Genomic DNA, 15,123 nt, shown 5'->3' on the forward strand with positions numbered 1-15,123 from the left:
CGTTAAAACGATTAATGCTGGATTAATTATGTTAATAAACATTCAAAATATTTTAGGTGTATCGAATTTGAGAAAACGTTAAAACTATTTTGTTTTATATATTTACGACTACATAGGTTGTTATGATTGCTGCATTATGTTCTTCAAATGTTCCATCTGTTTATAGAAATATATAAAATATAAAAAAAAGGTACTCCAAAATCTTACCTATGCCTATAGGCTGTGCCAAAAGGAATTTTTTTCTTATGGTTTTTTGAATATATTTTCAATTTGAAAACGAATAAAAATTCTATGTTTTAACAAAATTTCATAAAAGGATTAATGTAAACTATATATAAAGCTACAGGTTTTGCCGCAACAACACGCCAGTTGTTCACACTGAGTCCGATTCTTGCAGGGGAGAGACCTGGAGGACAAACTAACCAAGTCTCAGCAGCAACTGGAGATACTGACTGAGAACGAGAAACGCCTTAACCATGCTGTGAGTAAGCAGCTTAAGGCTTGGTCTAACACTCCATGTTGATATCTTTATTTACTCGTCAACACTATTACTTAAGATATATTTCTTTCAATTTTACACTAAAACTCATTTGCATTTTCTCTTTGTTTTAGCATAAATAACATAACTGGTTTTTAATTAGTGTTATATAATGTTTGTAAAATCTAGGACAAGTGATAATAATTACGAATACTTGCATAACGTTAAATTCACATTGTATTACACTTAGTTGATACCTGCTGAAAATATTTTTGACATAAAAAATAATGCTAGGAAAGTGCCATTCTAAAATAATCAGATATAATTTGGAATGGAATAAATCAATAAAAATGAACAAAAAAAAATCAATGCAGGCAGGTGGTACTGAATAATATGTGCATGGCTAAGTAATAACACAACTTCAGAATTAATGTTAGTTGTAACATAGTGTTTTGATGTTGGGTGTGTTTCGTGTAAATTGAATCATTTAATCTTTTCAGTGTGTTCCCAATTATAATTTATTCAATGATTTTAAAGCACAGTTTTTTTTTCAGTTTAATAATTTTGATTTGTTGAAAGAGAGAAAGTTATTAAATTTTCAGCTGTATCTTTTATTATAAATTTTTTATTAATATTCATTCTCTGGCTCCTAGCTTTGCAATTTAGCAAAGTATAAATTTAATGTGAATTTTTGCTAAAGAGTTAATGTACAATCATTAACTTTCATTCTGTATTTTTTTTTTATTGCCAGGTGAACAGACTAGACATGGAGTGCAAAGAGCAAAACATAGAAAGCGCTTTTAAAGTAAGTAGTTTTTCAATAATGTTAATATATTTAATGGCGTCAATTGTATTTTTTGAACTTTATCGAACTGCAGTAGGTAAACAAGTACATTTTCAACTATTTTTTGAATTTTTTTTACAGTGGTGTTTAGTATTTTATGTTGTGAAAATAAATAATGGATTACAAATTTCTTAATTTAAATAATTACACACTGCAAATGCTTGTTTCAGCTAATAACAATTCTTCTGTCTCAAAATCAAGATTGTCATTATGTCTTTATATCGCCTTAGTATGGAAATTCTAAAACACTTACAAAAAATATTTTTGTTCATAATTATTTGTTTAAGTGACTGTAGATTTTCCCAAGTCTGCAAACAAAGATTTAGTAGGAAAGGGGGAGAAAAAATATCGTGTTTGTGGAAAGTTTATAGGGTGTACATTCCAGAATACATGAGAGTTAGTAAATTAATGACAAAAATATTTAAAAATATATATTATTTTGAAAAATGATTATTTGACACCGTTCCGGCTGCCTCCCCGTCAAAGCTATCAAGTCTTGTGGGATGGGTCTCGGGGTTTGGGTTCGGCCAAGTGGCGTGAGGCAGGGACGTGTCCGTAGAGGTGATCCTTGGGCTGTTTAGGCCACCCAAGACGCCTTATACTACAAATGATGCACTCTGCTACGTGAAGTGTGGTTTTTATTACACATCAACCTCTACATGGTGCTATCCATCCCCTGGCCGCGACTGTTCGGGGTTAGAGAGCTCTGCGCGTGTACGGCTGTTCGGCGATGACCCCGCTTACTATGGAGAGGGGGGAGTTTTGAGCGAACAGTATGTGGCGGACGTTGCTGCTAAGACCTGCGCGGTGATGCGCGGTGATGCGCGGTGATGCGCGGTGGTGCACGGCCAGTGGTGTTGTACTCACGATCTAGATGCGGTTGCGGAATTGGCGCGAAGGTGGCCTCTCAACGTTGCGCGAAGACGACCAGCCTATTCGAGCTCCCGGTGGGTACTGACTCACTCGTGTAGCACAGCGCTACAGCAGGCCTGCCAATTGCGCGCCAGAAGCGCAGCGCGCGGGAAACAGACGCGGCCAAGTTTAGGACCTATTCGCACGTTGAACAATGGAATTAACAAATAAAAACATTTGATGAAATATACATTACATAGTTTATGTCTGTGAGAGAAAACATGTGCCCTTGATGCTATTATAGTCCGGCGGAAGCACATTGCCACACCCGGCGGAGTGCTTCCGCCGAGGTGGCCGGTAGTGGTGCTAACTGCGGGTCGTTCGGTGCACTCACACTCGTTGCACCATGTTGCACGCGCGGGCGTGTTCGTGGCACACGGCTTTGAGAGGCGTCGGAGAGGCATCGCGGCCTGTGCGACTAAGAGGCGCACTATCGGCTGGCGTCAAATGCCCCCCTCTATCTGAGGCCGCTATGAGCACCGACGCCTCACAATGATCGCACGGGAGTGACGCACTCGAAGCGCGGCACTGGGGTGGTGTACTATGCCTGGGGTGAGATTCTAGGCCCTGATCATCTCTCTTCAAACAAGAAAATGACTGTGTGCCTCCCTCACTATGCTCGTTCCCCCTCAGTAGGGGCAGTGATGTTTTGATGTGGATAAGCTCCATTGAGTTGCACTGTGGTGGCACTGTAGGGTCCCTGGCCTGGCCCTGATGATTGGTCCATTCGTACTCAGCAAGGTGAACCGGAGCCCTGCGGGTCCTCTGTGGCCGCCGTGGAGGGGAGGGGGCTGCCGCTTGCTCGGGTGTGATGTTCGGCGGGAGGCACCCCTTCAGGGGCAAGAACTTGTCCGAGGTATTGTCCTCAGTCTCGTCCAGGGGAGTGATATCCTCAATAATGTATCTCCCGGGCTCGGCCAGGGTGTAGGCCTAGCTAGCTTGGTCTCTCTCAGGCTCGTCCGGGGGGGTGACATCCTCAATTATGTATGTCCCATGTTCGGCCAGGGTGTAGGCATGGCTAGCTTGGTCTCTCTCAGGCTCGTCCGGGGGGGTGACATCCTCAATTATGTATTTCCCGGGCTCGTCCAGGGGCGTGATATCCATGGACTCATGTTCGTCTAGACAGCACGTCTGGACTGGAGCCCGCCGCGTGCGTGATGGGTACCTTCCCCCAATGTCAGTTCCTTCCTCCCCCCTTCTGACTCATCACCTGACTCATCGACAGACATCTGGGGGTTGGCATCTACCAAGCTCATGTTCAGCATCCATGATGGCTCATCCCATTCCTCTGTCTCCTCCTCGTCATTCTGTTGCCATATCGGGGAGTCCTGATGGGTGCCACCCGCGGTGTCGATCGGAGGGCTCAGTGTACGGGCAGTTGGAGTTTCCAGTTCGGGGGGGGGGCAATATGTATCGGCTCAAGTCCCATGTTATCATCAGATGGTGGGGCGGTGCCCTTTGGCAGAACCTGCTGGTTCGTTACCTGCTGGCCCTCTGATTGAGGCACCCTCGAGTTGGGCCCTGGTGACACGCCTTCCATTACCCCGGGTGCTACCAACCGCAGGTCATCCCTGTGGACCTTGGCAGGCCGTCCCCGGGGGGTACGGACCGCGTATGACGTGGGTCCGGATTTCCAGAGCACTTCCCTTGGCTCCGACCACTTGGGGGCCAGCCCCGCACAGAAATTGCGAGCGACCGATGACAGATGGTGCTGCCTCACGTACACCCACTGTCCAGGTTGTAGGGGCGTTGGGGGGTGACTGGTCTGTGGTGTGTGCTCCGATAGGAATTGGTTTTGCTGTTGCCTGGCCTGTTCCCTCCCTTCCTCAATCTCCAGATGGATTAGTGTGTCCGTGATGGCCGCTGCCACCCGGCACTCCCCTGGTAGGGCGAGGTTCTGTCCATACAGCAGCTCGGCCGGGCTGTGGCCTGTGACGGCATTCGTACGGCGCCTAAGACAATACAGTAACTTGGGTATATGTACATCCCACTTAGAATGGTCGTCCCCCAGGCGCAATCTTAACTGTGCTTTTACTTCTTGGTTCCGACGCTCGGTCGGATTGGACTGGGGGTGATAGACAGGGGTGGTGTGGTGGTCTAGGCCCCACCGACGACAGTCAGCTCGCCAGCGCTTCCCAGTGAATTGACACCCATTGTCTGTCAGTAGAACCCTCGCGAAGCCGTAGCGCGGGAAAATTTCCTGGTCCAGTAGAGCTGCTATGGTCCCAGCTCGCACATTGGACACTGGGAAGGCCTCAACCCACCTTGTGAAGATGTCCGTGATGACCACTAAAAATCTTTTGCCCCGAGTGGTCCGGGGATATGGCCCCATGATGTCGAGTGCCAGTGTGTGGAACGGGTCACGGGGTCGACGGGGGCGCTGTTGCTCCACTCCGTCCATCCGCCGCGCCTTCCGCTGTTGGCAGCGCTGACACTGTCGCACATAACCCCTAACGTCGCGGGTGATGCCTGGCCAATGAAATGTTTTGCGGATGTCCGTCTGCGTCTGGTCTGCCCCGGGGTGGCCAGCCAAGTCATGGTCGTGGTGAAAATGTAGTACGCCAGCTCGTGCGCACCCGGGTATGTAGAGACGCCATGCCTCCATGTCGCCAGGCACCCGTGTCTGTAGCACTCCGTCTACTACCCGTTGGAAGGGGTGGACTGTTCCCTCACCCGCCTGCACTTTGGTCTGAGTGGCCTCGTCCGTCTGCTGGGCATGCTGCACGGCCGCCACTAGGGCAGTGAGGGTCTCGAACACCTGGATTGGGGCAATGTCCGGGGGCGTGGTCACGGCGCACAACACCGCTGGTGCCTCCTCCCCGGTGGCGACAGGTAGGGTACCTGGTGGGGGTAGTAGCCCCTCCCAGCTGTGGTCGTCCTGGAAAGTGGACCTAGGGTCGGGGTGACGTGACAGCTCGTCAGCGAGCTGGTTGTCCTGCCCCTTCACATGCTCGACCGCGAAGTCGAAGCTCTGGAGCATGAGTGCCCACCGCGTGAACTTCGAATTGCGGCCTTGGGCGGAATCCAGCCAGCTTAGACACTGACTGTCTGTCCTCAACGTGAAATGCCGGCCCTCCAGGTGGTGTCGGTACCGCCGCATCGCCCAAACGACGGCCATGCACTCCTGTTCGTTCACATGGTACCGCCGCTCGGGCTGGCCGAACTTGGCGCTCGCGTACTCCACTATCCGGCGTTCCTCGTTTTCCCCTCTTGGCTTGCATCTGTCTGCAAGTATAGCGGGGAGTCGGGCCTCAAGCGGGCGAGTCGGTGGCACTCCCGGAACTCGTGCTTGACGGTGGCCAGTGCATGATCTGCCTCCTCTGTCCACCGAAACCGGGTCTTCGGTGACAATAGGTCGGTCATAGGGGCAACTATGCTGGCAAAGTGGGGTACAAAGGATCTTAGCCAGTTCAAGAGACCTAGGAGTTTTTGTAGCTGCTTACGGGTGCTGGGTGCAGGTTTGGATTCAATGAGGTTCAGGTGTTTGGGCAGCGGCCGACAGCCTTCGGCATCCACGAGGTGCCCCAGGTACTCAATCTCTCGCGCACCCACGTGGCATTTGTGGGGGGTGCATGTGAGTCCATGTCTGGCCAGCCGCTCAAGGACCAGGCCTAGGTGGCGTGCGTGGTCCTCCCACGACCGCGACCAGATGATCACGTCGTCTAGGTATGCTGCAGCAAACTCGCCGGCGTAGCCATCCAAGACGCGGACCATCATGGCCTGGAAGGTCGCAGGGGCGTCCATCAGCCCGAACGGCATGGCGCAGAACTGGAAACGCCTCCCATCAGGCGCGGTGAAAGCTGTTTTGTGCCGGTCCTCCGGGCGTACCGGCACCTGCCAATATCCTGATTTTAGGTCTAGCGAGGTAAAGATGCATGCATCGCCCAGCCCCGCCAAGGCATCCGTGATGTTGATGAGGGGAGGGGGGGCAGGTATGGTGACTGCGTTAATTGGCTTGAAGTTGACACAAAAGCGCATTGAGCCATCCTTCTTACTGGCCATCACAATCAAACAATTGTAACGGGACTCACTTGGCTCAATGACGCCATCGCGCAACATCTCAGCGATCTGCGTCTGGATGACCTCGTTCTCCTTGGGCCCGAACCCGAACGGTTTGACGAACCGGGGTTCATGTGGCCTGGTCGGAATGGCGTGCTCAGCGACCGTGGTGCGTCGTAGCATATCAGTAGCAGCAAACACTTGCGGTTGTTGTGCCAATACCCGGTTAATTAGGTCTATCTGCTCGGGTGGTACACCATTTTGCAATTCATCTAGGGTGATGGGGTTCTCTCGCCGAGGTGGTAGCCGCCGACCCAGGCCGTATACGGTACGCCTCTCCTGCTTGCCGACGTGCACCCTCCCCGCCCGCACTTCTACTGTAGCATCCTCCTGGGCTAACCATGGCAACCCTAAAATCAACTGGTCCCTGAGCCCATCCATCACGAGGGCGGTGATTTGACTGGTGTGATCTCTAATGGCAAGGGTGATTTGGGTGCGGCCGACCGTAAGTGCCTTCGCCCCCTCGGTGGCTAATTGTACATTGTCACGCTCCGGGATCAGGTCCCCCTCGGGTATGAGTTGAGCTGACACGTAGGAATGACTGGCAGCCGTGTCCACTAATGCATGCACAGGTTGCCCATTCATGGCCACCGGTATCCTAAGTAGGTACCCAGCCTCAGGTCCCAACTGTCCCAGGTGGGGCGACTCACCCGACTGCTCCAAGGGCGCTGCCGACGTCGTCAGAGGCACCCGGTGGCTGTTGTAGCTCGCCGGCGACCTGGTGCGGGCCACTGACGGGTGGCGCTGGTCATCCCCGTCCGTCCTGACGGGGTACGCTGGTGCATAAGGAGGCACCGCAGGTGCTGCCGTGGTCGCCGGGGGCACCCGGTAGCTGGTGAAGCTCGCCGGCGACCTGGTGCGGGCCGCTGACGGGTGGCGCTGGTCATCCCCGTCCGTCCTGACGGGGTACGCCGGTGCATAAGGAGGCACCGCAGGTGCTGTCGGGGTCGACGGGGGCACCCGGTGGCTGGTCTAGCTCGCCGGCGACCTGGTGCGGGCCGCTGACAAGTAGCGCTGGTCATCCCCGTCAGTCCTGACGAGGTACGCCGGTGCATAAGGAGGCACCGCAGGTGCTGTCGGGGTCGACGGGGGCACCCGGTGGCTGGTGTAGCTCGCCGGCGACCTGGTGCGGGCCGCTGACATCGCGACCAGGTGAGGCAGGCCGCCCCCACCCGCGCTAGGTGGATGGGACGGCAGCTGAGTGGCCCCCGCAGCAGCGTGCGGGGGCGGCGCCGACGCCAGGTGGACGGAGTTGCTCGCCGGCGACCTGGAGCAGGCCGCGAACGAGTGAGGCGGGCCGACCCCACCCGCGCCAGGTGGATGGGACGGCAGCTGGGTGGCCTCCGCAGCAGCGTGCGGGGGCGGCGCCGACGCCAGGTGGACGGCGTCGCTCGCCGGCGACCTGGGGCAAGCCGCGAACATGTGAGGCGGGCCGCCCCCACCCGCGCTAGGTGGATGGGACGGCAGCTGGGTGGCCCCCGCAGCAGCGTGCGGGGGCGGCGCCGATGCCAGGTGGACGGCGTCGCTCGCCGGCGACCTGGGGCAGGCCGCGAACGGGTGAGGCGGGCCGCCCCCACCCGCGCTAGGTGGATGGGACGGCAGCTGGGTGGCCCCCGCAGCAGCTTGCGGGGGCGGCGCCGACGCCAGGTGGACGGCGTCGCTCGCCGGCGACCTTGGGCTGGCCGCGAACGGGTGAGGCGGGCCGCCCCCACCCGCGCTAGGTGGATGGGACGGCAGCTGGGTGGCCCCCGCAGCAGCGTGTGTGCGCGGCGCCGACGTCAGGTGGACGGCGTCGCTCGCCGGCGACCTGGGGCAGGCCGCGAACATGTGAGGCGGGCCGCCCCCACCCGCGCTAGGTGGATGGGACGGCAGCTGGGTAGCCCCCGCAGCAGCGTGCGGGGGCGGCGCCGACGCCAGGTGGACGGCGTAGCTTGCCGGCGACCTGGGGCAGGCCACGAACGGGTGAGGCGGGCCGCCCCCACCCGCGCTAGGTGGATGGGACGGCAGCTGGGTGGCTCCCGCAGCAGCGTGTGTGGGCGGCGCCGACGTCAGGTGGACGGCGTCGCTCGCAGGCGACCTGGGGCGGGACGCGAACATCGCGACCATGTGAGGCGGGCCGCCCCCACCCGCGCCAGGTGGATGGGACGGCAGCTGGGTGGCCCCCGCAGCAGCGTGTGTGGGCGGCGCCGACGTCAGGTGGACGGCGTCGCTCGCAGGCGACCTGGGGCGGGACGCGAACATCGCGACCAGGTGAGGCGGGCCGCCCCCACCCGCGCCAGGTGGATGGGACGGCAGCTGGGTGGCCCCCGCAGCCGCGTGTGTGGGCGGCGCCGACGTCAGGTGGACGGCGTCGCTCGCAGGCGACCTGGGGCGGGACGCGAACATCGCGACCAGGTGAGGTGGACCCTCTCCAGCTGTGATAGGTGGGCGGGGTGGCGGCTGGATGGTTCCGCGGCGCCGGGGTGAGTCTTTCCGCGGAGCTGGGCTGTTAATTGGGGGGTGGTGGCCAGCTGCGTCACCGCCCCCTAGACGGAGTTTCCCGGGAGCTTCACCTCGCCCCCTCGCGTTCGCCAGACTGCCTCGCGGGTCGGGCACACCATGTGCCAGTGGTACTGCTCTGTCGCGCAGTAGCGGCAGCGGGGTGGCCGGCTGTCCTGGGCGCCCTGTGTTCCCCCGCGGTGGTCGTCGCGACGCGTCTGTACAGCGCCACGGTGAGGAGCGCCCGGTAGGGGCATCCCCTCCTCCATCGGGGACGGGTCGGTGGGCCGGTAGTTGCCCCTCGGCGGCGGCGGGCCCGTGTACGGCACTACGGCACGTTCGACCTCTGCGCGCGCCGCCCCCTTGGTGGACGGGGCTGACCGGGGCGTCGCGACGCCCTTGGCGCTGCAAGCTGATTGGAGGTCATGCTCTACGGCTCGTGCTCGTGCGAGAAAAACATCCAGCCCGCGAGTCACTGCTTCGCGCAAGAATGGGCGAAGTTCGGGGGACACTAGCTCCACTATGAAGGGCAGTATGTCGCTAGTTTGACCCCCGGGTGTTAGGCGGCGGTATAGTCTGAGCTTGTTATAAACAAACGTCTCCACCGCCTCCCCGTCCCCTTGGCAACGGCTGAACATCTCACTCCGACATGTGTTCAGGGCTCGGGTGTCATTGAAGCGCGCCTCCAGCTGGCGGGCGAAGTCTTCCCAGTCTGCGTCGTAGCTCCCGCCTGGGCCCACCACTCGCGCGCCTCGCCGCGCAGCTGCGCACTCACGCGTTCCGCCCACTCTTCCCGCGGTATCTGGTGCCGCACGAGCCTCGCCTCGCAGGCTCGCAAAAACACGCGCGGATCCTCGTGGTTGAGGCTCGCGAACTCCGGGAGGGTAATAGGCCCGGTGAGGGGGCGGGACGTGGTAGCTAGCTGACCCCCTGGGTGCCCTCGTGCGCGTCGCTCGCACCCCCCACACAGAAAAAGTCCGTCCCGGAAATTTACGAATTCCAGCGCGTCTGCGCATGCGCGGTGTTTAATTGTTCCGCACTGCTGGCATCTCGCTATCTCGCCTCGGTAACCGGGACAGTGGACAGCGGCGCACTGGGGACCCGCTTGGGTTCTGGGCTGCCCCTCCGTCTTGACGCGTACCGTTTCGCATGTGCAGTACAGGTGGGGGTACTCACCGGTGCTGTGGCTGGTGGTGTGCGGCTTGCCGCACCCGGTGCAATAGCTCTCCATGGTGATGGCTACGTCCGGGCTCTTGTACATGCGCGATCCGCGGCTGTCCGACCCGAGCGTTTGGATGAAGCGTCGGTGGCGGGTGCGGGCAGATCCGGGGGTGCGCCCCCTTGCGCTTACGACCGAGCGGTCTTGCCCGCACGCACGCGCCTCGCGGTTGTTTACGCGGCCGCGGCTGGTGACGGCTCGGTGATCTTCGGGCGCACTCGTTTGTCCTCGGCGCGCGAGGGGGTGAGCGAACGATCTGTACGCGTGTAAGGGGGGGGGGGTGGAACCGTGGAATGCGGGAGGGAGTGAGCGAACGATCTTAGTGCTGGAGGGGGGTGGTGTGGCCTGATTACCCCGGCGCGTCCCGTTCCGCGGCGCCTGCACGTCTGCGCGCGCTTTCTCTCCCCTTTGTGCTGTCCCTACGCGTAACTCTGCCGGATTTTCAGCGATTCGGATGGCGTTTGCGGCGTTGTTATGTTGCCACACTAGGTGGGCGCCATTTTGACACCGTTCCGGCTGCCTCCCCGTCAAAGCTATCAAGTCTTGCGGGATGGGTCTCAGGGTTTGGGTTCGGCCAAGTGGCGGGAGGCAGGGACGTGTCCGTAGAGGTGATCCTTGGGCTGTTTAGGCCACCCAAGACGCCTTATACTACAAATGATGCACTCTGCTACGCGAAGTGTGGTTTTTATTACACATCAACCTCTACATGGTGCTATCCATCCCCTGGCCGCGACTGTTCGGGGTTAGAGAGCTCTGCGCGTGTACGGCTGTTCGGCGATGACCCCGCTTACTATGGAGAGGGGGGAGTTTTGAGCGAACAGTACGTGGCGGACGTTGCTGCTAAGACCTGCGCGGTGATGCGCGGTGATGCGCGGTGATGCGCGGTGGTGCACGGCCAGTGGTGTTGTACTCACGATCTAGATGCGGTTGCGGAATTGGCGCGAAGGTGGCCTCTCAACATTGCGCGAAGACGACCAGCCTCTTTCGAGCTCCCGGTGGGTACTGACTCACTCGTGTAGCACAGCGCTACAGCAGGCCTGCCAATTGCGCGCCAGAAGCGCAGCGCGCGGGAAACAGACGCGGCCAAGTTTAGGACCTATTCGCACGTTGAACAATGGAATTAACAAATAAAAACATTTGATGAAATATACATTACATAGTTTATGTCTGTGAGAGAAAACATGTGCCCTTGATGCTATTATAGTCCGGCGGAAGCACATTGCCACACCCGGCGGAGTGCTTCCGCCGAGGTGGCCGGTAGTGGTGCTAGCTGCGGGTCGTTCGGTGCACTCACACTCGTTGCACCATGTTGCACGCGCGGGCGTGTTCGTGGCACACGGCTTTGAGAGGCGTCGGAGAGGCATCGCGGCCTGTGCGACTAAGAGGCGCACTATCGGCTGGCGTCATATTATTAATAAAAATGTTTATACTTACTTCAAATCTATGTGTGATAATATACTTCTCTGTGCATAAATTCTTCCCGCTCTCTTACTTTTCTATTATTTTTTTTATAAGATGTTATTCCATATATAATGAATGTTTTACTTCATTATTAACAACATAGTTTAGTTATGCACAAGCTAATCTATATATATAAAAATTTAGCTTCCGTATGTATTTGGCCGCAAAACTCGGAAAGTATACGATGGTTTGGATTGAAATTTTTACAGAACATTGCATCTTAACAGAAGAGTGTTTATATGAAATAAAAGTTTGGGAAAATCCACCGGAAAAGTCGGAAAAAAAAGTTTCTATAACTGCACATAAGGCTACTCGACCATTGTGCCTTGACGACTATAATTTACACAAATATGTATATATATATATATTTCAAGAAAGAATAAAAAACTTTATTTAATTTGAAAGTATATTCTTTCGACTCTATTGATAAAAATACGTTTAAATTAAAAAATATTCAAATTTTTGGAGCACAGTAAAAAAAATGCATTTAACCACGAATATGCGAGTTAAACTTCAGAACGATCCAACAGCAGTCATATTTTCAAGACAATTAATTGAAGTTTGTAACGGCACTGTACCTACAAATCCAGAAACAGGAAAAATCAGCTTATCATCTGATTTATGGAACATCGTAGATTCAAAAGAGGAATTAGTAGACAAGGTATTCCAAAACATCGAAACAAAATTCAAAAATCATGCATGGTTGAGCGAAAGAGCCATTCTAGCGGCTAAAAATGTTGACGTACACGATATGAACAATATTATTATAAACAGAATCGAAGGTGAAACAATGACATACAAATCTATTGATTCAGTAGTGCACCAAAATGAAGCAGTGAACTTTCCAACGGAATTTCTCAATTCACTCGATGTTCCAGGATTACCACCACATATTTTGAATTTGAAAATTGGTGTGCCAATTATATTGCTTCGAAATATCTGTCAGCCTAAATTATGTAATGGTACACGATTAGTAGTTAAAAAATTAATGGATAATCTTATTGAAGCAACAATTTTGATTGGACTTCATAAAGGTGAAGACGTATTACTTCCACGAATGCCACTTATTCCGACAGATATGGCGTTCGAGTTCAAACGACTTCAATTTCCAATACGCCTTGCGTTCGCTATGACCATCAATAAAGCACAAGGACAATCTTTGCAAGTGTGCGGTTTGAATTTAGAAAATGAATGCTTCTCTCATGGACAGTTATATGTCGGGTGCTCCAGAGTCGGTAAACCATCTGATCTATATGTTTATGCAAAACATGGGAAAACAAGGAATGTAGTCCTTCCATTAGCTTTACAATAAAAATATTTAAGCTAAACACATTTTTATTTCTTCTATTACATTCCACAGCCATGCACAGTAAAATATTAAATTAAACAATGAATTAATATTAAACTGTGCCACAGCAAAGCGTGGCCGGGTTTAGCTAGTATTAATATAATATCATTCCTAGCATTATATCCACGATTGCCACTCATCTAAAATATTGAACCTCTCACGAAGTTATAAAGTGTAGCCCAGGTGCACAAGTTGACAACGGTGCTATCAGGCGAACAGTGAGTAATTTCACTTGCAGGTGACAGACCTGGAGAACAACCTGGCGCAGTGCCAACACAAGATTGAGAAACTGTCTGAGAACGAGACATTTCTGAACCATAAGGTAAGTTTTCTTGTCATTTTACTACTTCTTTGGCATTTTTGTTGACGTCTTCAGTTGTTGATCGCTCTTGAAGATGGCTGACCAAAGAACGCTGAAACGAAAGAGAGCATTTCCTCAGATGTGGCCTCGACCTTAAAGCTAAGTAGTTTTTGACACTTGGGCCACGACAGTTTATGAGCAGTATTTAATATATTAATGTTTAACCTCATTTTTTCCATTGCTTAGTCCCAGGCTTTCCAATAAAAAAACAGTTTAAAAAAATTGTCTGTGAAGTGAGTTTTAATTTATTTACATTGGCTGATTACATGTTTATGTCATATCACTTGATATTCCACTTTAATGAGTTTGAGATTATGTTTTAGTATATACATCTGCAGCCATTGTAAATGTCTCATCTAGTATTTTTTTTTAACTCTAGATTCAATATCTGAATGCAGAGTGCATGGCGCAAATTGAAGAGAACAAAAATAAAGTAAGTTTAATAGAAATTAGACAGTAATATTTATGTATATAGACACTATATAGCACTTTTAGGTAGATTTAAAAGATATACTACCTATTGTAGCCGTTACCATCGTGCAACTTCTGGAAATATTTTATATAGTTTTTAATTTCATGGACCGTAGACAGCAAAACCTTTGTCTACTCAAAAGTGTGTGTGTGTGTGTGTGTGTGTGTGTGTGTATATATATATATATATATATATATATATATATATATACATTACAATTTCGTGGACACGATAACTGTCACGAATTTCTCAAATCACTTCCAAACTGATACATAAAATCTAGTATTGGAAAATCTCGGTCGAGTTCGTTAATGGGCAATATCCGACCAAAGGGGTAGAATTCGGTAAGGTTTCGTTCTAACTCCCGCAATATTAAAGATATTTCATCCGTTTGAAAGTTTTATATCTCGTAGGAGTAATGCCAAAATATTTTGCCTGATTAAATTTTTGATAACCAATAATAAAGGCAAGGATTTGAAAAGACAAAGGTTGTGGACAAAAAAAAATTATAACCTTGTTACAAATTAATTTTTAATCTTATATTTTTTTAAAACAATTTTGAAACAATTTTTGATTGGACGAACTAACCATTGCTGCAATGGATTGAAGAAATAAGTGTTAAATTAAAAAAAATATTTATTAATGTTCAGAACTCGTTTAGGAACTACACTATCAAAACTGTTCAAAATTTTTGTAAATTTAATAATTTTTACCTTAAACTATTTTTGATAATACAAACCATTACTGCAAGGTGGAAATAACAAGGGTAGAAAGACAAATGCATTAAAGTTTTAAACAAATGTACAATTAAATCCATTATAATTTACTGTAAAATGCCTAAACTTTAAAACATTTGGCTGAAACAATTTTGGATTAGTCGAACTATTACCGCAAAAAAAGGGAGTTAATTTTAAAAATGTTCAAATTCTCCAGAACTTTATAATAACTATCTTAATTGTACCTTAAACCTTGGACCAAAAAAAATTATAGAACCATGTATTAGTGCAAGAGATGAAAAATAGTGTTTGAAGATGAAAAATAATTGTATGACTACCTTACTAGGCATATTATGAAATTCGTTAAGACATTTAATGCTGGATGTATTATGTTAAAAAAAATATTCAAAATATTTTAGTTGCATTGAATTTGAAAAAAGTTTAATCTATTTTTTTTATAATTGACGAACATATATAGGATGTTATGTTTGCTGCATTAGCTAAGTTCTTAAAATGTTTCAGGTGTTTATATACATTTATAAAATATTAAAAAAAATAATATTAGGTACTACAGCCTGTACGCTGTGACGAAAGGTAATTTTGATCTTATGGTTTACGAATATCTTCAATTTGTAAACGAATAAAGATTCACGGTATTGAATAAAATTTCATAAAATGATTAATGTTAACTATATATATAGCTACATATTTTCATTGTTATTTGAAATAGTATGCTCTAACTTATAACTACATTCAATCAAATAAACTATTGATA

General features: G+C 50.9%; 1 protein-coding gene across 1 annotated transcript in view; it reads left to right on the top strand.

Annotated features, from left to right (window-relative positions):
• The window catches only part of LOC134531207 (myosin-10-like), a 70,087-nt gene that overhangs the window by 21,593 nt on the left and 33,371 nt on the right, over window positions 1-15,123 (top strand). Inside the window, exons 15-18 of the mRNA XM_063366904.1 lie at window positions 398-481; window positions 1,230-1,283; window positions 13,038-13,121; window positions 13,540-13,593. Coding sequence (XP_063222974.1) covers window positions 398-481; window positions 1,230-1,283; window positions 13,038-13,121; window positions 13,540-13,593 — 276 coding nt within the window. The remainder of the gene's footprint in view (window positions 1-397; window positions 482-1,229; window positions 1,284-13,037; window positions 13,122-13,539; window positions 13,594-15,123) is intronic.

Source organism: Bacillus rossius, chromosome 1, assembly GCF_032445375.1.
Source record: "Bacillus rossius redtenbacheri isolate Brsri chromosome 1, Brsri_v3, whole genome shotgun sequence".
NCBI lineage: Eukaryota > Metazoa > Arthropoda > Insecta > Phasmatodea > Bacillidae > Bacillus > Bacillus rossius.